Raw genomic sequence first — 25,805 nt, 5'->3', positions numbered from 1 at the left:
CCATCACCTCAGGGACTCTTTAATGTGTCCCCCCCCCAATCCCCTCAGGGTTTTCACCATCTCAGAACTCCCTTTGCCCCCTCCTCACCTCAGGGCTCCCCTCATCGCCTCAGGATCTCCATGTCAAGGTATCCATCACCTCAAAGCCCTCCCAGCCTCTCCCCCGTGCCCCCCATCACCTCAGGGACCCCCGCGGGGCGCGCCCCCCCCATCGCCTCAGCACCCCCATCACCTCAGCGCGCCCCCCGGGTACATCCCACCCCCCGCCACCCCCTCGGGGGCCCCCGCGCCGCCCCTTTAAGAGCCTCTTTGTCTCCGAGACACCCTTATTTACCCTCCCGTGCCTCAACCGAACTTCGGCCCCGCGATTCACAAAGCCCGGTACGTCACGGGCGGGGGCGGGACTCGAACCCGCGCCGGCCCGCCCCCCTCGGCGCCCATTGAACAGCGCCGCCTGCCGGCTGCGCAGATTCCGTACGCTCCGCCACCTCTCTGCTCGCCGCGGCGTACGCTACGCCAGCGGGGTGCGTATACCACGCAAACAACGTAAAAACCCGCGGTTTTAGCCTGTGCGCCGCGCTACGCAATTGGCGTAAGCGGCGGAGAAGCAGGCGGGTGTTGGCGTTGAGCGACGCGCGATCCAGCCAATGGAAAGGCGGGGCGGGGCGCGGCGGCCAATGGGCGGGGAGGGGGCGTGGCCGGCCGGGGCGTCTCGCGCTGGGTGACAGCTCGCGCGTGCTGGTGATGGCGGTAAATAAAGGGGACGGGGGGGCGAAGGGGAAGGAGGGGGGGGACACACGGGACGCGACCCCTCCTGAGGACAGAGGGGGACAGAGGGGTGGGGGGATATGCGGGCTGAGGAGGAGGAGAGGAGGGGTCTTTGGTGCCCCCCCCGTCAAAGGGACCCCCCCTCCATAGTGGGGCTGAGGCGGACCCGTTACCCCCCCCCCCATCCCTCACGGGGGTCGCCGCCTTTGTGTGCGGGCGGGACCCCCGCGCCGGGCTGGGCTCGGCTCCGCAACTTTCCCTTTGTTGAGGGAACATCCTCCGCTCTCCACATTCCCCCCCTCATCCTCCCACCTCCCCAGACCCCCCCTTTATCCTCCCCTTTCCTAAAATCCCCCCAAAAAATCCCATTTCCACCTCCCCCTTCCCGGCACCCTGAGGGGGTGAGGGGGGTCGTGGCTTTGCTGTGAGGGTGAAAAAAAAAAAAATCTTTAAAAACTCCCCTTAAACCTCTGTGCTGAGCGTGATGGAGCGGGGAGAGGGCACGAAAAGAGGGAAAATCGCTGCGGGTTTGTGTTTATTTAGGATAAAAAAAACCACCCCCAAAAAGCCGTGTCCTCAAGAGAAGGAACTTGAGCCGGGAAGGGAAGCTTGGGATCAACAAAACTGCTCCAAAATCCTCCTTTTTAAACCACCAAAAAGGATCCCAATGCTACCAGAACCACGAGAATCAGGGATAAACGAGCCCCTCCAAAGGGGAAAAGCTGCTAATTTTAGGGAAAAGCTCCCGATAATCGCTTTAGGTAGGGAAAGAACCTGATCCTTGTAGCTGCGGGTCGGGGAAAAATCCCGTTATCCCAAAATCCTGGAGCTGCCAGACTGGAAAGTTGGTTTTACTTTGCAGAGTTCTTTGCTTTAGTTTTTTTTTTTTTTTAAGTCAGGGAGAGATGCCTGGTGTGAAAAGATGCAAAATTTGGTCCTTTCACTCTCTGCTGCCTCGGGGAAGATGCTCCGATAGGGAAAGAGGTGGGAATTGCAGGGAAAACCGATGGATTTTTTTCCTGCTGTAGCCAGTTGTTCTTTTGAGAAAAGGAGGTAAAAATCAGTGGATTAAAAGGGATGATTTAAGGAATGTGAAAGCAAAAATAAAGGGGTTGGGGAGGGGGTTGAGAGCTGAGGAAATGTGGATGGGATGTGGGAATGAGGAGGAGAAAAAGAGCTGGAGATAAACCAGTGAAATTAGGAATTTAAAACTCCATGTGTGGATGAAATGAGTGTTGATTTAAAGAGCTACCCCGTGTGGAATTTTCACCAAAATTTGGCTGCTCTGCCTTGGGCAGCTGCACTCAGTGGTTTATCCAGGGTCAGGAGAAGTTGGGTGATGTTTAAAAAGCCAAAAAAGAGAAGGCAACAGAAGCATTTGGAGTTGAATTTGGTGTTTTTAATTGCCTTGAGAGCGGGCTGGGTGCAAATATTTGGGAGTGATGTGCCAAGTGTGAGCAGCATTTGATGTCTCTGAGCTTTCAGCAAACCATAAATGTGCATTTATTCCTCCCCTGATCATTCTCCCCATGAATACGAGCTGACTCCAAGTGGAAAAGTGTGTTTTGAAGTTGGCAGAATTTTTTTTTTTTTTGTTCCAGCATGGAATAATTCTGGGTTTTTGTACAAGTTTGGGGTTGTTACAAGACAATTTTGCTTGCTCAGGAGCAGAGCTTGGACAATAGTCACACATGCAATGGGTTAGGGGCTAGAAAAGAGGCAAAAAGCCCAAACTGGGAATTTATTTGGCTGTTGTGTGCCCAAGGATTGTTGGAAGGAATCTCTTGCTGCAATTCCTGCTGAGATTCCAGCTCCATGTGGTCCAAAGCTTGTGAAGATGGAGAAATTTGGGATCAGCCTTTTGTGCTGGGGTTGGGAAGAGAATGAGGACAGAAAAACGCACATTCAGGTTCTGGTATATATATATATATATATATATTTTTTTTTTTCAAGGGATTTCTCATTACTGTTTCAGCTCTGCCCACATCACAGGCTGCAGGTTGTTTTTTCTCAGTGCTAAAACACACTCACTTTGTTAATTATTATTTTTAAGCAGCCCTGTGTTGTCTCAGCACCTCCAAACACATGACAAGAAGCACTTTCTCAGCACCAAAAGTGGTTTATTCAGTATAAATGATGGAAAATGGCCTTTTTTTTTCCCCTTTGTTAACTGTTTTTATACTAAAATGTCACAAGGATTCTGCTGGGACTCATAAAGTGAAATTCAGTGTTTTCTCAGCCCTCAGAAGATGTTAATGGATTGATTTAGAACAGTTAACAAATGGAAATCCTTCAAAATACTACAAAATTCTAAAAAAAATACCACAAAATTCAGCTGCTGGTGTGTAAGTGTGGATTCCTCCCTGAGGGTTTTTAGCTTTGGGGAAACCTGAAAGGTTCTCTGAAGTTTTCCAGCTCTGAGGCAAACCAAAACTGAGGGCTTTGGTTTAAAATTGTTATAAATAAACAGAGAGATAATAAATAAGTTGTCTGAGAACTTTGCCTGTAACTGGGGGCAGGAGGAATGGCAAGATGGGGTTTGTTCCTTTATTTTGGTGAGAATGAGAAGTTTTCTCACTTTGTTTAAGAACCTTTGTGGGTTTTTCAGCTTGAATATTTCATCAAGGGTTGGGTTTGTTGCTGGGGCTTTTTCTTTTTTTCCCTGTGGGGGAATGAAACCTTGGGAGATGTTTTTTATGTCAGCAGCCTGATATTCATAAACCCTTTCACCCTTCCCAAAATGTTTCACCCTTCCAAAAACCTTTCACCTTTCCCAAAACCCTTTCACCTTTCCCAAAACCTTTTCACCTTTCCCAAACCCCTCAATTTTTCCCAAACCCCCTCAATTTTCCCAGTCCTTTCACCTTTCCCAAAATCTTTGACTTTTCCCAAAATCTTTGACCCTTCCCAAACCCTTTCACCCTTCCAAAACCCCTTCATTTTTCCATCCTTTCACCCTTCCCAAACCCCTTTTCTTTTCCAAAATCCCTTCACTTTTCCTAAAACCCTTTTCCTTTCCTAAAACCTTTTCACCTTTCCCAAATCTTTGACCCTTCCCAAAACCCCTTCACCTTTCCCAAAACCTTTTTAACTTTCCCAAAATCTTTGCCCCTTCCCAAACCCCTTTTCCTTTCCCAAACCCCTTTTCCTTTCCTAAAACCTTTTCACCTTTTCCCAAATCTTTGACCCTTCCCAAAACCCCTTCACCTTTCCCAAAACCTTTTTAACTTTCCCAAAATCTTTGCCCCTTCCCAAACCCCTTTTCCTTTCCCAAAACCTTTTCACCTTTTCCCAAAATCTCTGACCGTTCCCAAACCCCTTTTCCTTTCCCAAATCCTTTTCACCTTTTCCCAAAATCTTTGACCCTTCCCAAACCCCTTTTCCTTTCCCAAAACCTTTTCACCTTTTCCCAAATCTTTCACCTTTCCCAAACCCTTTCACTTTTCCATCCTTTTACCTTTCCCAAACCCTTTCACTTTTCCCAATCCCTTCTTTCCCAAACCCTTCACCCCAATCTCTTGTCTAGAAAAAAAAAAAAACAAACCCTTGAATTCCAGAGAAAGAAAGAAGATCCTCATTAGTGTGAAACCCTTAATGAGTCTTTGCTCCTAAGGGTGCTGAGCAAATCCAAATTGTTGAACAGAAATGATTTTAAAATCCCATTCAGAGCTGAGAATATCTCAGTTGTTGGTTGATGTTTCCCTGTGTGCCCACAAATGTTTTTCACTTTGGGCTTTTAGGAGATTTTAGCTCAAGGATGGATCAGGTGAATTCCAGCACAGAGCAGCCCAGGAAAACAAAACAGATTAAAAGGGAGAAGAGGTGAAGCTGGAGATGAGATTCTGCCCTTTGCTGGTGTCTTTGGGATGGAATTTGAGGTGAACTGAAGCTGATTTTTTTGTTGATTTGCTGTAATTGACATCCTGGTGCACTGAGGAAAATTCAGATTAAAACCCACTGTTCTGCTGGGCATGAAAAGAAGAAAATCCATTTTTGCAGCAGCATTAAGGAGTGTCTGTAGGAGGCAGAAAATAACACAAAGCTGCCAAGTTTATATTTTTTTTTTTCCTAATTGTTGTTAATGAGCTTTTAGCTTGCAAGATGATAATGAGGAGCACGTGAGCTGTTGCACCTCCAGCTGGTGACAAATCAGCTGAAATCCCTCAGAAAACAGCAAATTGTTGGGACATACCTTGAGATTTTTAAAAGAACACTCACAGGGTGAGTTCCTTTAATTAGCTAATTATGCTGTAATTCACTCAGAAGGCTGGCTTTGCTGAGGAAATAAAAAAAAAAAAAATATCAGAAAACTTTTCTGGTGAGACTTTGCTCAATCTCTCTTAATTCAGCTTTCAGCTACTTTCCCAAATGGAGACACAGAGTTGGAATCCAGGGATGTGACAGCTCCAAGTTCCTCTGAAATGTCTCTTGTGGAACGTGGCAGTCGTGACAAATGGATTATTTAAAGAAAAATTCTGACTGAGGAGATGTTTTAGCAGCAGTTTTGGGGAGTTGGGCACTGAAATGCCAAAGGAAAAAAGCACAGGATTCTCCCCAGAAGGCTGGAATTGCTAAATAATTTGGATTTTAATTTTGGTTTTCCCCCTCTGGGCACAGCCAGGGATGGGGTTTGGTTTTTTTCCTTTCAAAAGACCAGTTTAGTGCATTTCTTCACTTTTCAGGCAAACTGTAGAAGATCAAGCCAAGAGTTTTGGGCAGCAGAGGTGGCTCTGGATTTTGGGGAGTTCTGTAGGGGATCAGCTGAGCTGAGGAGGGCACAGTGAGCATGGCTCCTGTCCTTTTCCAGAGAAACCAAACCATCCCATCCCTTATTCCCAGAGAAACCAAACCATCCCATCCCTCATTCCCACAGAAATCAAACCATCCCATCCCTCATTCCCACAGAAACCAAACCATCCCATCCCTCATTCCCACAGAAATCAAACCATCCCATCCCTCATTCCCAGAGAAACCAAACCATCCCATCCCTCATTCCCAGTGAGAGACAAACCCATCCCATTCTTTATTCCCAGTGAAATCAAACCCATCCCATCCCTTATTCCCATTGAAAATCAAATTAATCCCATCCCTCATTCCCAGTGAAATCAAATCCATCCCATCCCTCATTCCCAGTGAGAGACAAACCCATCCCATTCTTTATTCCCAGTGAAATCAAACCCATCCCACCCCTTATTCACAGTGAAAATCAAATTGATCCCATCAAATCCATCCCATCCCTTTTCCCATTGGGGGTCAAACTGATCCCATCCTTTATTCCCAGTGAAATCAAATCCATCCCATCCCTCATTCCCAGAGAAACCAAACCATCCCATCCCTCATTCCCACAGAAATCAAACCATCCCATCCTTTATTCCCAGTGAAATCAAATCCATCCCATCCCTTATTCACAGTGAAACCAAACCCATCCCATCCCTCATTCCCACAGAAACCAAACCATCCCATCCCTCATTCCCACAGAAATCAAACCCATCCCATTCTTCATTCCCACAGAAATCAAACCATCCCATCCCTCATTCCCAGAGAAATCAAACCATCCCATCCCTCATTCCCACAGAAATCAAACCATCCCATCCCTCATTCCCAGAGAAACCAAACCATCCCATCCCTCATTCCCAGTGAAATCAAATCCATCCCATCCCTCATTCCCAGAGAAATCAAACCATCCCATCCCTCATTCCCAGAGAAATCAAATTCATCCCATCCCTCATTCCCAATGAAAACTCGTTTTTTGTTTTGTTTTTATGGCTTTTTTTTTTGGTTTGAAATCTCAAACTCCCAGAATAGTTTGGATTGGGAAGGACAATTGGGACAATTTCCATCATCCCCAATCCCATCCCAGCTGCCCTTGGACACTTCCAGGGATGTGCCAAGGTCTCCTCATTTCCACATTGAAGAATTTTCCCCAAATATCCCCAAATATTCAATCTAAACCTGTTTAGATTAAATCCATCCCCCTCATCCTGTTATTTCCATCAATCCTTTCTTTAGATGTGTTGGAACCATTCCAAGTCTGGAATTATTTAGGAATTTCAGAATTATTTAGGAATTTCAAACTGCACCTTGTGCTGCAGGTTAAGTAACAAATGCTGTGTGTAGAAAGAAAATATTTTTTTTGTTTGATTCCTATTTCAAGCATTATCTTATTATTATATTTTTATTGATAAATTCTGTGTTGGGATCATTTCATGCACTGAACTCCAAAAAATAAAATTGGGCATGGAAAACTCCCTTCCCACCCCTTCAGATGTAACTCATGGAATGAGGAGTTTTATTGATGAATTTTATTTGTATTTGTAATCACTGTGGGGATTTAGCAGGGTTCTGGATTCAGTTCAGGATTGAGTTACATTTTTTTTTATTATTTTTTAAATTTTTTTTAATATATATTTGTGTGTGCAGCACAGTCTGATTCTGGATGTTTAAGGGTTTTCAAGTCATTAACAGTGAGAAATTAATTAATTCAGATGTAGTGGTTGGCTCAAAGAGCTGCTTTAAGATGAATTAACTGAAATTTGGGTTATTAAAAAAACCCTTAATTGGGGATGAGAGAGTTTCAATCCTGATTTCAGTGACCTCCCATGGAATTTTATTTTTATTTTTCTTCTTGTGATTCCTCTCAGTGGCTTCTTCTGGTGTTATATTTGGAATATTTCATTAAAGAGCAGTGTTTAAATATCTGCTGGTTGTTTTATAGAACTCAGGATATGGATTTCCATGATTTTTTTGGGGGGATATTCTGTGATTTTGTGAGTTTTTTGTGTCTTCTGCAGCTGGAGAAAAAATAATGGTAATATTATATGTGAGGAGCAGGTTGATAAGTGGGGGTTATATCCTTTAAAACCACACAAACACAAAAAACCATGTTTTTTTTTTTTTTTTAAGGACAAACATTCTAGATTTAAAATTCCATTAATTATACTCAAAAAAAAAAAAAAATCCATTTACAACTCTACTATTCTTTAAAAAAAAAAAAAAACCCAAAAACCTGAAATGAGCTGTTTATTCCTTGGAATTGTTAAAAAGAACCCTGAGCTTGGATTTAATGATATTTAACCATTATTTCAAAAACACAAAAGCTGCTGAGCTGGGAACAACAAATAGCTGTAACTCAAATTCTAAAGTGATTTATTTCCAGAGGTAAATCCATAATCCCACCAGTCAGGAGTTAATCCCTCATCAGATTAAGACTAAAAACAAAATCTATTTAACTAAGAATAGTTAATTCACCTGGATCAGAGCAGGGAATGAAGATTCTGCTCAGCAGAGTTTTTATTTGGAGGAAAGAAAATATTCCTGATGGAGAGTGGGAGCAGCAAGTGGTTTTCAAAGAAAGGGGAAAAAAATTTAAAAATCTCCTTTGGAATTTTTTTCTGGTTTTTTCTTCACTTCACAGGATGCTTGGAGCTGCTGGTTTGATGTGGAAATGAGGCAGAATAAGGAAAAAAATATTTTATTTATCCCAAATTTGGGATGGTTTAGGGGCAGCTTTTTGTGGCATCAATCCCAAATTCACCTCTCTCTTTTTTTTTTACTCTCCTTCTCCTGTTGTTGTTTCATCTCAGGACAAATTAAAGGGATGAACTTTGACCTCTTAGGAGGAGAATTTATTAAAATAACAGATGCTGCAGAATGGGGTTTGGCCTGATCTGCAGTTCTTAAGGAAGATTAACAACCTGAGAATTCACAAATCAGGGTCCTGCTCCTGACCTCAGCTTGAAATTCAGAAAAAAAACCAAAAAAAAGAGATTTCACCTAGAGCAGGATTCCTAATATAGAAATAATTAAAATATTCTGATTTGAACAAATAAAATTCTTCATTTCATACCCAACAACAGAAGCACCTTGAGTGATGTTGGGGGCTGAAAATTCAAATTTTACTTTTTTTTTTTTTTTTGGCCACTGAGGAAGAGCAGGGATTTCTTGCTGGGCACAGGGGGAAGAGGATGTGGAAATAAATCCTTTAATTCTTTGTTGGTAAGAAAACACAGAATCCTTTGGTGGAGCCCCAGGGTGACAGGGCAGGGCTCAGAGATTTTTTCTGTTCCCAAATCTGGACACATTTGCAGCACTTTCCATATGAAAATGTGAGAATTTCTCTGGATCCTGTGCAGAAATCCCATTGAGGGTTTGCTGGGAAGACAAATTCAAAATCCCCCCAAATCCTTCTTGTGGATCAATTGGATAAACAGTGATTTACTCATTTTTTACCAATTCACAGTGTTGAGAAAATCTGGTCACAAAACCCACAGAAAATTTTTTTGCTGTAGTGAAACCCAGAGAAAATTTTCTATTGTTACAAACCCAGAGAAAATTTTCTATTGTTACAAAACCCAGAGAAAATTTTCTGTTGTTATAAAACCCACAGAAAATTTTTTGCTGTAGTGAAACCCAGAGAAAATTTTCTATTGTTACAAACCCAGAGAAAATTTTCTGTTGTTACAAAACCCACAGAAAATTTTCTGTTCTTATAAAACCCACAGAAAATTTTCTTCTCCCTCACTCCTTTAGGGTTAAACCCCCCAAATAATTGATTGGCAAGTGAAAGCAAAGCAGGTGATGGAGAGGGCTGTCAAAACCCAGTTTATTTTTATATCAAAACCCAGTATTTTTGTGTCAAAACCCAGTTTATTTTTGTGTAAAAACCCAATATTTTTGTATCAAAACCCAATTTTATTTTAATCTGGGGAATCCTGAAGGAGTGAGAATTCCAGTTTGTGGAATTGTATTCTCCTTTTTAATTCTCTGGATTTTATTACCCAAGGGATGACTCAGACACCAGAATCTGCTCCTGGCATGGTTTTTATTCCCTAATCCAGCAGATTTCCCCAGGATAAATTTGAATTTTATTCCCAAAAAGAGCAGCAGAGGACTCAGCAAGTGCTGTAATCTCTTTTTGTGTCTGGCACAAAGAGAATCTGCTCCTGCATCCCTGCTGGAGCTGCCAAACTTCACCTCATCCCTGGGCCACAGGGGAGATTTGGGGTGATTTCATTCAAATTCTTGAGGTTTTAAGACAAAATTAATCAATTTTAGCCATGCTGGAGGTGCTCAGAATATAACCAGCAATCACGGAATTATTAAAACTGGAAAAGATTTTTTCAAATGATCCAATCCAAAATGATGGATTTTGTTATTGGGATGATGGATGGGATTGGAGTAACATTTTTCTACTCCAATTTCCTGATTTTTGATGGTTTGAATCCATAATCTGTGAGCTGTTTGTGTTGTTTTCCTGCTGATTGCTGAGAAATGGGATGGAGTGTGGGGAAAAATAAAAATGTTTCCTGCAGGTTGGAAAATTTTGGGATTTGTGTGGTTGCCTGTGTCTGGAGCAGCATCCCTGAGTTTGGTGTGAATCCCCAAGATTTTACCCATGAGGGGGCACCAAAAAAAGTGAATTTTCAACAGATTTAGATGATTTTGTGCTGTTAAATTTCCTTTCCTGCTTAAACAGCTGTTCCAGCAGGGAAGTTTAAGTGAAAAACTTCAGGATTTGCTGTTGACACAGAATTTTTTGGGAATTCCTGGGTTGTGCCAAACTGGTTGTAAAGTGAAATTAGAAGTTTTTGTCAGTCAGAATCAGCTCTCAGCCTGTTCTTAATTCTGTTTTTTTTTTTTTTTCCTGCTCCAGGGTGATCATTCCAATTGTGTGGTTTTGCTGTAATTGCTTCAGGTTTCTGCAGATGGAAGAGGAAGGGAATTGTTGGGAATTTCAGATGGAATTTTTGGGAATTTCAGCAGGGAATTGTTGGGAATTTCAGCAGGAATTGTTGGGAATTTCAGCAGGAATTATTGGGAATTTCAGCAGGAATTGTTGGGAATTTCAGCTGGAATTATTGGGAATTTCAACTGGAATTTTTGGGAATTTCAGCAGGAATTATTGGGAATTTCAGCAGAGAATTATTGGGAATTTCAGAAGGAATTGTTGGGAATTTCATCAGGAATTTTTGGGAATTCCAGCAGAGAATTATTGGGAATTTCAGCAGAGAATTATTGGGAATTTCAGCAGGAATTATTGGGAATTTCAGCTGAAATTATTGGGAATTTCAGCAGGAATTATTGGGAATTTCAGCAGGAATTATTGGGAATTTCAGCTGAAATTATTGGGAATTTCAGCAGGGATTATTGGGAATTTCATCAGGAATTATTGGGAATTTCAGAAGGAATTATTGGGAATTTCAGAAGGAATTATTGGGAATTTCAGCAGAGAATTATTGGGAATTTCAGCAGGAATTTCTGGGAATTTCAGCAGGAATTTCTGGGAATTTCAGCAGAGAATTGTTGGGAATTCCAGCAGGAATTATTGGGAATTTCAGCTGAAATTATTGGGAATTTCAGAAGGAATTGTTGGGAATTTCTGCAGGAATTTCTGGGAATTTCAGCAGGAATTATTGGGAATTTCTGCAGGAATTTCTGGGAATTTCAGCAGGAATTATTGGGAATTCCAGCAGGAATTTCTGGGAATTTCATCAGGAATTTTTGGGAATTCCAGCAGGGAATTTTTGGGAATTTTTCCCTTTGAACTTCCAGGAGGACAGGAGTTATTCAGTAACACTGAGAATTGTTTTAATGCCCAGATCTGCATTTCCCAAACCAAAAGCCACCCAAAAAATAAAAAAAAACCTGGAAAGAAAGAGGATTAAATAAATAAATTAACTTCTAGAAAATAAATAAATTAACTATGACATAAATGGCATTTTCACAATGCCTTTTAAAATCTGGGGGTCATTAAATAGAAATTCCCACATTTTCAGGCATCTGTAGGATGTGGATCTTGTACATTTATTTATTTTCAGTGACTCTAAGGAATATTTCACCTGGGAATGAAGTTTTAAAGCTGAAATCAAGAGTTGAAAATGAAAAATTAAAATGAAAAATTTTAGTCCCTTTTATTCATTTCTCCAATGAGAAACTGAGCTGGGCTCAATCAGAAAATTCCAATTTCATCTTGAAAAAAAAAAACACTTGAAATTTAAATAAAAAACAACTTTCAACTCACCAATAACTTAAAGATTTCACCTCCTCTTTGCTTTTTCCATGATTATTTCCAAATTCTGCTCCATTCCCAAAAATTTTCATGGGGAAGGAATGTCAATAAAAGACAATTTTGCAGCTCTTTGTGTGGAGTTGGAATTTCATTTCTTGGAAAAGGTTTTTTGGTGGAGTCATAAATTTCTCACCCAACCAAACCCAAAAAAATTTGATATTTTTTTTTGCATTTTTTGGAATTCACCAGGAAAAACAGAGGGAGGTGATTTTGGGGAAATGCAGCTCCACCAATTCCCCAACTCACATTACAAGTTTGCATTTGCTTCAAAAAAAAAAAAAAAAAGTTTGGTTTTGGTTTTAAAAATAAGAATTCTTGGAGATTTCTCTGATATTCCCCAGCTTTCCATTATGGAGTGTTTGCAGCAGAAATTGCAGAGTTCCACATTAAAATTGATTTATTGGGGTGGGAAGTGCTTGGATATCTAAGGAGATTTTTTTCCCAAAGTGCTGCAAAAAAATAAAAATATAAATTTACTTTATTTAATGTAACACCAATTCCCAGTGACTCTGTGCTTCACTTCTGGGGGAAAGAATGAGTGAAAAAAAAAATAAAAATAAAAATCCTTTAATTTGAGCTTCCCACCTCTCCTGACAGATGATTCCCAGAACTTTTTTACTCTTTTATTTATTCTGGAATCACCTTTTGGACAAATAAAACCAGCAGCATTCCAGGCTTGGAATTTTTCTTTTTTTATTTAACTTTTTTGGCAGATGGCTTTAATCAGGTTCCAAACCTACAATAAAGGAGCAGAATCAGCTCAGCTGCTTTTTTGTCACCCTTTTTAGGGGCAGCAGCCAAATTTTGATTCTGGGAGCTCTTAGAGGATCTCACTTTGGATTTTTTAATATTTTTTTTCTCTAGAATTCTCAGCCATGCAAAGGAACAAAATGGGATTTGCCCCAGTGTTAAAGTGAGAAGTTTTCAAATGTGATTAACTGAATTAAAAGCTCTATTTTGGTTTTATTTCCTGCTGTTTTATTCCAGTTGGAGTCATTTTTAGTGGATTGCAGTGCTCCAAGTGATTCCTTCTCCATCTTTTCCTTCCCTTCTCTGGAAAAGATCTAAGGAAGATTTTTATAGAGATTCCTTACAGAAAAAAAAAAAAAAAAAAGAGAGAAAAACTTCTCTCCTTAGTCCTGTGCCAGAATTTTCCAGGGATTTCTTTCACTCTGTGAAATTTATTTCACTCTGGACCTGCAGCTGCATTTGAAACATGTGAGAATTGATTCCAATTTTTTTTTTTTTTTTTTTAATGGAAATAATCAAAAATATGAGTCAGCAAGAGAAATCCTGAATGTGAAAGATTCACTTTCCAGGAAAATCCTCTTCATTCAAACGTTTTGGGGTTAAATAAACAAATTTTTTTTTTCATGATTTTGGTGCAGATGGAATTCTAACTTGGATTTTTACAGGAATTATTTGTGGGTACCTAAAGAGGATTTTTACAGGAATTATTTGTAGGTACCTAAAGAGGACTTTTACAGGAATTATTTGTGGGTACCTAAAGAGGATTTTTACAGGAATTATTTGTGGGTACCTAAAGAGAAGCAGGTGGGGGACACCAAATGCAGCATCAGAGCATCTTTTGTGCTGAGAATTCCTGAATTTCCACATGACAAAGCTGCTTTGGAATCTCTTCCTTTTTCCAAGCAGGAAATCTCCTGGTCCTGCACAGGAAAATCCAAAGCAGTTGACAAAAAGCTGCTGATTTATCTGTTGCATTGGCAAACATGATTCCTTCATCTGTTTTGCTGCTTTTTTTTTTTTATTTTAATAATTCTCTTCATTTGCTGGGATTTTTTTTTATTTGTGGGAGTGATTTCCTGATACTCAGCAACTCCCCCTCCTTAAGAATTAGGCAGAAATTAATTTTTTTTTTTAAATTTCTCCTGCTGAAATTTCACAGAGTTTGTGAGCATCCAGCTATTTGATGAATCCTTGAAAAATTATTTTTTTTCCAATGTCATTTTTTTTTGTTCCCAAAGTAGAAATCTGGTGTGTTGGGGTGGCTGAAGGGTTAAAATTCCTCACACTGTCACATATGGCAGTGAGCAGAATCACAGATGTTGATGATACAACATAATTAGGATTCTTTTATGTAAATGAAGGCTGTCAGTGTTATCACAGTGGCTGCACTCCTGCAAACTGGAATTTAAACAGAATTCCAGAATTTTTATATCCACACCTGAGGAGGAAAATTAAGAGGAAGAGGGAAAAAAAAAAAAAACTTAAGGAAAGGGTTTTTTCAACTTGATGTAAAAAAAAAAAAATTAAAAAAGTGATCAAATCAATCCTTTGTTGAAGTGAGAATTTCCAAAATCCTTTTCTGGGATTTGAGAGGGAATGAGCCCAACCCAAGAAAAATGTGGGAATTTCTGAGCTGGTTTAAATAAAAAAAAACTTCTCTGGGTGCTGAAGTGGCCACTTGAGCTTTCAGTGGAGTTGAGGATTAAAAACTGAAGAGCTTTGATTTTTCTCCAAGAGATTCCATCCTCAGCAGCAATAGCTGTGATAAAGGTGCTGATTAAAGCAAATTTGCATCATTTTGGGGCCACTAAAAATACATTTCCTTCACCCTCAAAGCTGTGGCAAGTGTGAAACTTTGCACCTCATAAAATGATGTTTTAACCACATATTCTCTGTGCCAGGTCCATGTGTAACAACCTTCATTCAGATCTGGTTTTCTGTTTTCTACTTCTGTTTTTTCTCATTTTTCCCATTTTTCTCTCCTCTGTGATTCTTATTTTGTTGCAGTTTGTACCTGCCAGCTCCTCATTGCTTCCTTTTTATTGTTTGTAAAACCACCTAGAAATGAAATTTAACTCAGCACAGCTTTTTTTTTTTTTTTTTTTTTTTTTAAATCTTTCCCTTTCTCCTCCCCCTGTCTCTCACCAAAAGCAACCAAAGCAGCCAAAAATCCAAATGATCACAGGATGGGGCAGGTTTTTCTAATTTTATTTTTTTTACTCCCATTTTTTCCCTCTGCCATATGTTGGGTCATCCACTACAAAAACCTCTCAGTGAATCCATGTGATCAGATTTTTACAACCTGCTAAAAAAAAAATAAATAAATCAATGAAACAAAATGAAAAAAGAATGGAATTTTGTTTGTGATGTATCTCAATATCTGAGAATTTGGAGATGATAATCCAGAGAATTATTCCTGGAATAAATGAGTTCTGCACTCAGGGGTTAATGCTGCTCCTGCCAACCTTTCTCTGTTGCTTTCTGTGCATCACCAGGATATTTTTTTCCTCTCTCTCTTCAGGGTTTTGAGGCTGCCTGGCAGTGAGGAATTCATTTCTGCAGGATTTTTGGTGGGAGATGAGGCTGCAGGAGACCTGGGACATGGCCTGGAGGAGGAAGGGATGTGTGTGAGTAACCTGCCACCTCTGACTGGGAATTTGTATCAAACTGATTGCAGCTTTTCTCATTTTTATACATTTATAACCCTGTAATTCTTTAGTTTATAACTCTCAATTCCATGCACAGTTTGCCATTTTGACAAAACAATTCTTCTCCAGGCCTGGCAATCAAGGACAGCTCAGGGCTTGAGAGATTTAAACAAAAGTGAGTTGGGGGCAGCAAATTTGGGGACTTAACCACCTGAAGTTGTAACTGGAAGATGAGGATGGAAATGTGGGGAATTTGGGGTGTCCTGTACAGGGCCAGGAGTCAAATCTGATGATCCTTTTGGCCACTTTTAATCAGGATGAACTCACAGGAAGATTTCAAATGTGTGTCACAGCACTAAAATCCTTTTCCTTGTGTTCTTTGCCTCTGCAGAGCAGTGACACCTCCTGTGGGATATGGATTGATGCAAATGTGGGGAATTTGGGGTGTGCTGGGCAGGATTAGGAGTCAGATTTTATAACTCTGACTTTGGATATCCCACGAACCTAGAACAAGGTTTCAAATTCATGTCACAGCTTTAAAACCCTTATCCTTGTGTTCTTCCCCCTGAGGTCAGAACAGCAGCACCTCCTGTGAACCATGGATAGATACAAATGTGAGGAATTTGGGGTGACCTGTGCAGGATTAGAAGTCAGATTTGATGTCTCCAATTCTTGATATCCCACAAATCTACAATGAGATTTCAAACATGTCACATCTCTAAACCCCTTTTCCCTGTCTCCCCCCAGGTGGGAGCAGCAGCCCCTCCTGTGAACCATGGATAGATACAGGTGTGGGGAATTTGGGGTGTGCTGGGCAGGATTAGGAGTCAGATTTTATAACTCTGACTTTGGATATCCCATGAACCTAGAACAAGGTTTCAAATTCATGTCACAGCTTTAAAACCCTTATCCTTGTGTTCTTCCCCCTGAGGTCAGAACAGCAGCACCTCCTGTGGAACATGGATAGATACAAATGTGAGGAATTTGGGGTGACCTGTGCAGGATTAGAAGTCAGATTTGATGTCTCCAATTCTTGATATCCCACAAATCTACAATGACATTTCAAACACATCACATCTCTAAACCCCTTTTCCCTGTCTTCCCCCCCAGGTGGGAGCAGCAGCCCCTGCTGTGAACCATGGATAGATACAGGTGTGAGGAATTTGGGGTGACAACTCCAACTCTTGATACCCCACAAATCTACAATGACATTTCAAACACATCACATCCCTAAACCCCTTTTCCCTGTCTTCCCCCCCAGGTGGGAGCAGCAGCCCCTGCTGTGAGCCATGGATAGATACAGGTGTGGGGAATTTGGGGTGTGCTGGACAGGATTAGGAGTCAGATTTGATAACTCCAACTCTTGATACCCCACAAATCCACAATGACATTTCAAACACATCACATCCCTAAACCCCTTTTCCCTGTGCCCCCAGGTGGGAGCAGCAACCCCTCCTGTGAACCATGGATAGATACAGGTGTGGGGAATTTGGGGTGACAACTCCAACTCTTGATACCCCACAAATCCACAATGACATTTCAAACACATCACATCCCTAAACCCCTTTTCCCTGTGCCCCCAGGTGGGAGCAGCAGCCCCTCCTGTGAACCATGGATAGATACAGGTGTGGGGAATTTGGGCTGTGCTGGGCAGGATTAGGAGTCAGATTTGATGTCTCCAACTCTTGATATCCCACAAATCTACAATGAGATTTCAAACACATCACATCTCTAAACCCCTTTTCCCTGTCCCCCAGGTGGGAGCAGCAGCCCCTGCTGTGAGCCATGGATCGCTGCAAGCACGTGGGGCGGCTGCGCGTGGCGCAGGATCACTCCATCCTGAACCCGCAGAAGTGGCGCTGCGCCGACTGCCACACCACCGAGTCCCTCTGGGCCTGCCTCAAGTGCTCGCACGTGGCCTGCGGCCGCTACATCGAGGAGCACGCGCTGAGGCACTTCCAGGAGAGCCGCCACCCCCTGGCCATGGAGGTGCACGAGCTCTACGTCTTCTGCTACCTGTGCCAGGATTACGTGCTGAACGACAACCCCGAGGGGGACCTGAGGCTGCTCAGGAGCTCGCTGTCGGCCATCAAGGGGCAGCGCGGCGGGAGGACGCTGCGCTCCACGGCGCTGCCCGAGCAGGGCTGCAGGAGGAGGAGCCCCCAGGGCCAGTCCCAGATGCTGACGGCGCTGTGGCACCGGCGCCAGGCCCTGCTGGCGAGGGCTCTGCGCACCTGGTTCCACAAGAGCTCCCGGGGACAGCTGAAACTGAGGGAGAAACAGCAGCTGGAGGAGCTGCAGAAGAAGAAGGAGGCGGCTCGGCAGCGGCGGCGGGAGATGAAGAGGCAGCTGCTGGAGGAGTTGGCCAACACTCCCCCGAGGAAAAGCGCCAGGCTGCTGTCCCACGTGCACGGGGAGAGCTTGATCCCAAGGAAATTCAGGGAGGTGGCCACAGCTTCCCCTACCTCAAGGCAGGTGCAGAGCAGCAGATTGAAGCAGTTCTACTCCATCCGGCGCCAGCCCCTGATGACGCCCGGGGTGACGGGGCTGAGGAACCTGGGCAACACCTGCTACATGAACTCCATCCTGCAGGTGCTCAGCCACCTCCAGAAGTTCAGAGAGTGTTTCTTGACTCTTGATCTCTGTGAAACAGAAGAACTTTTAGCTAAAACTGTGAATGGCAGGGCGAGGATGCCTGGCAAACTGGCCAACGGGGCCGCTGCTGACGAGCCGGGCAAGCCTGACAGGGTGGGACCATCTCCAGCCGGCCTGAACGGGGGCAGCTCCTCCATCAGCCACAGCCTGGAGCTGATCCAGCCCAAGGAGCCCAGCTCCAAGCACATCTCCCTGTGCCACGAGCTGCACACCCTGTTCAGGGTGATGTGGTCAGGCAGGTGGGCCCTGGTGTCCCCTTTTGCCATGCTGCACTCGGTGTGGAGCCTGATCCCCGCCTTCCGCGGCTGCGACCAGCAGGACGCGCAGGAGTTCCTGTGCGAGCTGCTGGACAAGGTGCAGCAGGAGCTGGAGTCTGAGGGCAGCAGGCACAGGATCCTCATCCCCTTCTCCCAGAGGAAACTCACCAAGCAGGTCCTCAAAGTGGTCAACACCATTTTCCACGGGCAGCTGCTCAGTCAGGTATGGAATTGTTTTTTTCCTTGGAGCTGTTTGCAGGTTGAGGAGTCGTAGGAACTGAGGAAAAAATCCTTTGGGTGCCGCCATTTCCATCCTTGTCACGTTCAGCACAAATTCACAATTTTAGCTGAAAGTTTCACTTCTGGATGAAAGCTGGGAGATGAGGAATGCCTGAATTATAGAAAATAAAGAAGTTAATATTCTAAAATTTCAATGTACATGCTTTAAAAAAAGCTCTCCCCGTGCACCTCAACACTATATTTAGTGTTGCATACCTACTTTGTAACTCATTTCTCATTATAGAGTCCTTTCCATCTATCACCTGTACAAAGCACAGAGCCCCTTTTAGGATTTCAATGAGTTTTTAAGCTACCTTTGCATTTTTTTGCCCCTTTCTGGTGTTGTTTTTGTGCTTGGGAAGAGCATGATGAATCTCTGGACAAGATCTTTGTGACAATTTTTATTTTGCCAGCACAAGAAACACTGAACAGAGGTTCCTGTAGGAGGTGAAAGTGCCTGTGGTGCTGTTTGGGTCCCTTTTTTTGCTGGAAATATTTCATTCCCCATGAGACCCCAAAATCCCCCAGGCATTTTGGAAGTCCCAGCTCAAAAAAAAAAAAAAAACCAAAGCAAAGTACTTTCCAGGAGAAATGAAATGGGAGAAGAACTGGTGGTTTGCAAGATCACACACAAAATGTGTTCTCTGTTTGTTGTCAGGAAAATTTCTGTCACCTTGCCCCCAGCCACTGAGCTCAGCAATTTTTAGGACTTTGTGCATGTCAGAGATTAAAAGGTGGATTTTTCTAGTTAAAGCTTTTGGCTTGCAGCAAAGAGATGCCTGAAGTTGTGGTTCAGAATTATAGAATGATATAATACAGAGTTCTATGGAATTATAGAATATTCTGAGCTGGAAGGGACCCACAGGGATCAAATCCAAACTCTGGATCTGCACAGACACCCCAAAATCCCACTCAGTGCAATTCCCACACTGGGTGGGGGGATCTGGAGGAATCCTGAGGGAACTGGGAAGGGTTTGGAGGAGCTGGGAAGGGTTTGGAGGAATTGGGGAAGGGTTTGGAGGATCCTAAGGAGCTGGGAAGGGTTTGGAGGAGCTGGGAAGGGTTTGGAGAATCCTGAGGGAGTTGAGGAAGGGTTTGGAGGAGCTGGGGAAGGGTTTGGAGAATCCTGAGGGAACTGGGAAGGGTTTGGAGGAATTGGGGAAGGGTTTGGAGGATCCTAAGGAGCTGGGAAGGGTTTGGAGGATCCTGAGGAGCTGGGAAGGGTTTGGAGGAGCTGAAGGAGCTGGGGATGGTTTTGGAGGATCCTGAGGGAGTTGAGGAAGGGTTTGGAGGAGCTGGGGATGGTTTTGAAGGAGCTGAAGGAGCTGGGGATGGTTTTGGAGGATCCTGAGGGAGTTGAGGAAGGGTTTGGAGGAGCTGGGGATGGTTTTGGAGGAGCTGAAGGAGCTGGGGATGGTTTTGGAGGATCCTGAGGGAGTTGAGGGAGGGTTTGGAGGATCCTGAGAAGCTGGGAAGGGTTTGGAGGTGCTGGGGATGGTTTTGGAGGAGCTGAAGGAGCTGGGATGGTTTTGGAGGAACTGAAGGAGCTGGGAAGGGTTTGGAGCATCCTGAGGAGCTGGGAAGGGTTTGGAGCATCCTGAGGAGCTGGGAAACGCAGCTGGGTGTCCCTCCCTGTGTCCCCTGCAGGTGACCTGCAGGACGTGCAACCACAAATCCAACACGGTGGAGCCTTTCTGGGACCTGTCCCTGGAGTTCCCCGAGCGTTACCACGCCCTGGAGAGGGGCCTGCTGCCCCTGGGCCAGGCTGAGTGCCTGCTGACTGAGATGCTGGCCAAGTTCACTGAGACAGAGGCCCTGGAGGGCAGGATCTACGCCTGTGACCAGTGCAACAGTCAGTGACACTGCTCTGGCCCTGCCCTGGCCTTGTCCTTGTCCCTGTCCCATCCCTGTCGCTGTCCCGTCCCTGTCCCTGTCCCTGTCCCTGTCCCTGTCCAATCCCTGTCCAGTCCCTGGCCCTGGCCCTGTCCCCATCTCTGTCCCTGTTCCATCCCTCTCCCCATCCTTGTCCACCCTGTCCCATTATTGTCCCTGTCCTTGTTCCCATCCTTGTCCCTGTCCAATCTGTGTCCCTGCCCCTGTCCTCATCCCTGTCCCTGTCCCTGTACCAGTCCCCATCCTTGTACCTTTCCCATCCCTTTCCCTATCCCATCCTTGTCCTTGTCCCTGTCTATCCCATCCCAGTCCTTGTCATTGTCCCTATCCCTGTTTCTATCCCTGTCCCTGACTCATCCCTGTCCTTCTCCCCATCCCTGCCCTTGTCCCTGTCCCCATCCTTGTCCCTGTCCCATCCCTGTCCCTGTCCTTGTCCCTATCACTGTTCTTCTCTCTGTCCCTGTCCCCTGCAGAGACACCTGCATTATGCATTAGGGTGACAAATCTCCTTTCCCTGCCTGCTCCTGTTGCATGGCTTTGTCATTTTTGGGCTCTCGCAATTTTTACAGAATTCACAGAATTTTGGGTTGAAAGAGACCTTCAGGATCAAGTCCAGCCCAGCCCAACACCTCAACCAGACCATGGCACTGAGAGTCTCATCCAGGCTTTTTAAAACTCATCCAGGGGTGGTGACTCCATCACTTCCTGGGCAGACAATTCCAATTTTTGCCTCTGTCATATCAGTTTTTGGCCTTGCTGTGCCATTTTTTGCCTCTAATGTGCCATTTTTGGTCCTGCATGTCATTTTTCAGCTCTTACATGTCACTTTTTACCTCTTTCACATCAGTTTTTCCTGTGTTGATGTAAAAAGAACATTTTTTAATGCTCTTGAGCTTCTGTGAGAACCTTAAAGCAGCAGAGAGAATAAAACATGGAATATTTGTGAGCTGGAATTCACCTGCTGGAACTGCTGCAGCCCAGAACATCCTTGACTCAATATTCTTGATGTTTTCAGAGGTGATGAGGAGAAAGGAGAATTTAGATCCCCACAGAAGTTCTGAAGGAATTCAGAAATGTTTATTCCTGTGGCTGGGAAAAAAAAAAAAAAGAAAAAAGGAGTTAAAGAGTTCACCCTGTGCTGGTTGTTAAGGAATTAATAGGATGTTAATAATCTTTGCCTTGGGGTTTTTTTGGGCAGGTAAAAGGCGAAAATCTTCTCCCAAACCTCTTGTTCTGAGTGAAGCTAAAAAGCAGTTGCTGATCTACAGACTACCTCAGGTCCTCAGGCTGCACCTTAAACGCTTCAGGTGAGGCACTGAGCCCTGAATTTTGGGTGTCCCCTGAGTGTCTGCAGGGGGTTTGGGGTACCTCTGAGCTGCCCTGAGTGTCCCCTGTGTGTCTGTGGACAGTTTTGGGGTGCCAGCAGCAGCAGCAGTGTGGTGTCTGCAGGGGATTTTGGGGTGCCCTGAGTGTCCCCTGTGTGTCTGCAGGGGATTTTGGGGTGCCCTGAGTGTCCCCTGTGTGTCTGCAGGGGTTTTGGGGTGCCAGCCAAGCTTTGGTGCCATCAGTGTCCCCTGTGTGTCTGCAGGGGTTTTGGGGTGCCAGCCAGGCTTTGGTGCCATCAGTGTCCCCTGTGTGTCTGCAGGCAGTTTTGGGGTGCCAGCCAGGCTTTGGTGCCCTGTGTGTCTGCAGACAGTTTTGGGGTGCCAGCCAGGCTTTGGTGCCCTGTGTGTCTGCAGACAGTTTTGGGGTGCCAGCCCAGGGTTTGGTACCTATGTGCTGCCCTGAGTGTCCCCTGTGTGTCTGTAGACAGTTTTGGGGTGCTAGCAGCAGCAGTGTGAAGGTATCTGCAGGGGATTTTGGGGTGCCAGCCCAGGCTTTGGTGCCATCAGTGTCCCCTGTGTGTCTGCAGACAGTTTTGGGGTGCCAGCCCAGGGTTTGTTCCCCTGAATGCCTGCAGGGGTTTGGGGTGCCAGCCCAGGGCTTGGTGCCCTGTGTGTCTCTAGGCAGTTTTGGGGTGCCAGCCAGGCTTTGGTGCCCTGAGTGTCCCCTGAGTGTCTCCTGAGTGTCCCCTGAGTGTCCCCTGCGTGTCCCCTGCGTGTCTGCAGGGGATTTTGGGGTGCCAGCCAAGCTTTGGTGCCCTGTGTGTCTGCAGGGGATTTTGGGGTGCCAGCCCAAGGTTTGGTGCCCTGTGTGTCTCTAGGCAGTTTTGGGGTGCCAGCCAGGCTTTGGTGCCCTGAGTGTCCCCTGCGTGTCCCCTGCGTGTCCCCTGAGTGTCCCCTGCGTGTCCCCTGAGTGTCCCCTGAGTGTCCCTGTGTGCTGCAGGTGGTCTGAGCGCAATCACCGAGAGAAGATCGGGGTGCACGTGCTGTTTGAGCAGGTGCTGGACATGGAGCCCTATTGCTGCCGGGACTGCCTGCCCTCCGCCGGCAGCTTCGTCTACGACCTGTCGGCCGTGGTGATGCACCATGGCAAAGGCTTCGGCTCGGGCCACTACACTGCCTACTGCTACAACACCGAGGGAGGTGTGTGCACAGCCAGCCCTGCCCCTTGTCACCCCCTGCCAGCCCCTTGTCACCGCCCAGCCCCGCCCCTTGTCACCGCCCTGCCCTGCCCCTTGTCACCACTACACTGCCTACTGCTACAACACCGAGGGAGGTGTGTGCACAGCCAGCCCCGCCCCTTGTCACCCCCTGCCAGCCCCTTGTCACTGCCCAGCCCCGCCCCTTGTCACTGCCCAGCCCCGCCCCTTGTCACCACTACACTGCCTACTGCTACAACACCGAGGGAGGTGTGTGCACAGCCAGCCCTGCCCCTTGTCACCCCCTGCCAGCCCCTTGTCACAGCCCAGCCCCGCCCCTTGTCACCACTACACTGCCTACTGCTACAACACCGAGGGAGGTGTGTGCACAGCCAGCCCCGCCCCTTGTCACCCCCTGCCAGCCCCTTGTCACAGCCAGCCCCGCCCCTTGTCACCCCCTGCCAGCCCCGCGGGAGGTGCGATGGCTCGTTGGACCCCGGGGTGCAAAGGACAAAAGGCAGAGACTCAGGTTTTGTTCAGCAGTTTTTGTTCAGTCCTTTACTAGGAAAATTAAAATAGAAATACAGGATTACAAAGAACAATCCCAAACAGAGCCAGAGTCAGAATCCAAGCTGACACCCGTCAGTCAGTCAGGGTGGTGGCACAGTCCCATTCAATGGTGGCTGCATCCTCCTGCAGGGGCAGATGTGGTTCAGCTGGAGCAGTGCTCCTGGAGAAGGTGCAGTTTCCTCTGAAGGTGCAGGGATGATGTGGAATTCCTTGTATTCCTATTTTTTTTTTTTTGTCGTTTATTTTTGTTTTGTTTTTTTGTCAGCGAGCTTTTTCCTGCTGTGAATTTCTCATTCTGCATCTCAGAGCTGCTCCAAGGAGCTGCTGCAGCTGGGTTTGCTCAGGATCCTCAGGCTTGAGGAGATGAACAGAAAGTGTTTTGAGGCTGGAAAAAACAGGAACCATTCATGAATAACATCCGTAGGGGGCTGGGAGATCCCAGCAGCTGGATCAGGATGGGCTCTGCCTTCCTGCCTGCACAAACTGCCTGGCCCCAGGGAATTTCTGGCTGCCTAATTGAGCTTTTGGGATGATTAAATGAAGATTTGATATATTTCTAAAACAGAAAAAAAAAAATTTAAAAATTATATCAAAGCCGTTTTCCAGGTTAGAGAAAAATGCCTTTTCTCCTGTGGATATTCCCTGTGAGCAGTTCCAAAATCCAAAGGGATGCTGCCTCAGCTAAGAGCTTTTTTTCCCCTTTTTTCCCAGGTTTTTGGGTGCACTGCAATGACTCCAAACTGAATGTATGTAGTGTGGAGGAGGTGTGCAAGACCCAGGCCTACATCCTCTTCTACACTCAGAGAACACTGCAGGACAAAGCAGGAATCCCAGAAAAACAACTCCAAGCTCAGGTTTTTGCCACCCAAAACCAGTGACAAGGACACAAGACTGACATTCCCATCAGGGGAAAACACTCCCAGCTGCTTCTGGGAACTTTTGGTGTTCATCTTCCCCTTCTTTGTGGGGAAAACTGCAGGAGTGGGATTGGAGCAGGAGTGGGATTGGAGCAGGGATGGGATCAGAGCAGGGATGGGATCAGAGCAGGGATGGGATCAGAGCTGGGATGGGATCAGGACAGGGATGGGATTGGAGCAGGAGTGGGATTGGAGCAGGGATGGGATCAGAGCTGGGATGGGATCAGAGCTGGGATGGGATCAGAGCAGGGATGGGATCAGGGCAGGGATGGGATCAGAGCAGGGATGGGATCAGAGCTGGGATGGGATCAGGGCAGGGATGGGATCAGAACAGGGATGGGATCAGGACAGGGATGGGATCAGAACAGGGATGGGATCAGAGCTGGGATGGGATCAGGGCTGGGATGGGATCAGAACAGGGATGGGATCAGAGCTGGGATGGGATCAGGGCAGGGATGGGATCAGGGCAGGGATGGGATCAGAACAGGGATGGGATCAGGACAGGGATGGGATCAGAACAGGGATGGGATCAGAGCTGGGATGGGATCAGGGCTGGGATGGGATCAGAACAGGGATGGGATCAGAGCTGGGATGGGATCAGGGCAGGGATGGGATCAGGGCAGGGATGGGATCAGAGCAGGGATGGGATCAGGGCTGGGATGGGATCAGGGCAGGGATGGGATCAGGGATGGGATGGGATCAGGGCTGGGATGGGATCAGAGCAGGAATAGGATCAGAGCTGGAATGGGATCAGAGCAGGGATGGGATCAGGGATGGGATCAGGGCTGGGATGGGATCAGAGCAGGGATGGGATCAGGACAGGGATGGGATCAGAGCTGGGATGGGATCAGGGCTGGGATGGGATCAGGGCAGGGATGGGATCAGAGCTGGGATGGGATCAGAGCAGGGATGGGATCAGAGCTGGGATGGGATCAGGGCAGGGATGGGATCAGGGATGGGATGGGATCTGGGATGGGATCAGGGCTGGGATGGGATCAGAGCTGGGATGGGATCAGAGCAGGGATGGGATCAGAGCTGGGATGGGATCAGAGCAGGGATGGGATCAGGGCAGGGATGGGATCAGGGATGGGATCAGAGCTGGGATGGGATCAGGGCTGGGATGGGATCAGAGCTGGGATGGGATCAGAACAGGGATGGGATCAGAGCTGGGATGGGATCAGGGCTGGGATGGGATCAGGGCAGGGATGGGATCAGGGATGGGATCAGAGCTGGGATGGGATCAGGGCTGGGATGGGATCAGGGATGGGATCAGAGCTGGGATGGGATCAGGGCTGGGATGGGATCAGGGCTGGGATGGGATCAGAGCAGGAATAGGATCAGAGCTGGAATGGGATCAGAGCAGGGATGGGATCAGGGCAGGGATGGGATCAGGGCAGGGATGGGATCAGGGCAGGGATGGGATCAGGGCAGGGATGGGATCAGGGCTGGGATGGGATCAGGGCAAGATATTTGGAAAAC

The 25,805-nt window shown here is 45.8% G+C and overlaps 1 protein-coding gene across 2 annotated transcripts; it reads left to right on the top strand.

Moving 5' to 3' along the window:
- The first annotated feature begins 731 nt into the window (after positions 1-731).
- On the top strand, positions 732-24,490 carry USP49 (ubiquitin specific peptidase 49). 2 transcript variants are annotated; one of them, XM_079327080.1, is made up of 6 exons: positions 732-750; positions 16,992-18,369; positions 20,073-20,277; positions 21,517-21,625; positions 22,644-22,843; positions 24,121-24,490. In XM_079327080.1, the coding sequence occupies exons 2-6, from the start codon at positions 17,020-17,022 to the stop codon at positions 24,285-24,287; spliced, it is 2,031 nt and encodes a 676-aa protein (XP_079183206.1). In that variant the 5' UTR covers positions 732-750; positions 16,992-17,019; the 3' UTR covers positions 24,288-24,490. The 2 variants fall into 2 exon arrangements, with proteins under 2 accessions (XP_079183206.1, XP_079183205.1); XM_079327079.1 differs by lacking the exon at positions 732-750 and adding an exon at positions 15,154-15,213.
- The last annotated feature ends 1,315 nt before the right edge of the window (positions 24,491-25,805 follow it).

This window comes from Erithacus rubecula (assembly GCF_903797595.1).
Source record: "Erithacus rubecula genome assembly, chromosome: 26".
NCBI classification, from domain to species: Eukaryota; Metazoa; Chordata; class Aves; order Passeriformes; family Muscicapidae; genus Erithacus; species Erithacus rubecula.
This window is presented reverse-complemented; position numbering and strand designations above follow the sequence as displayed.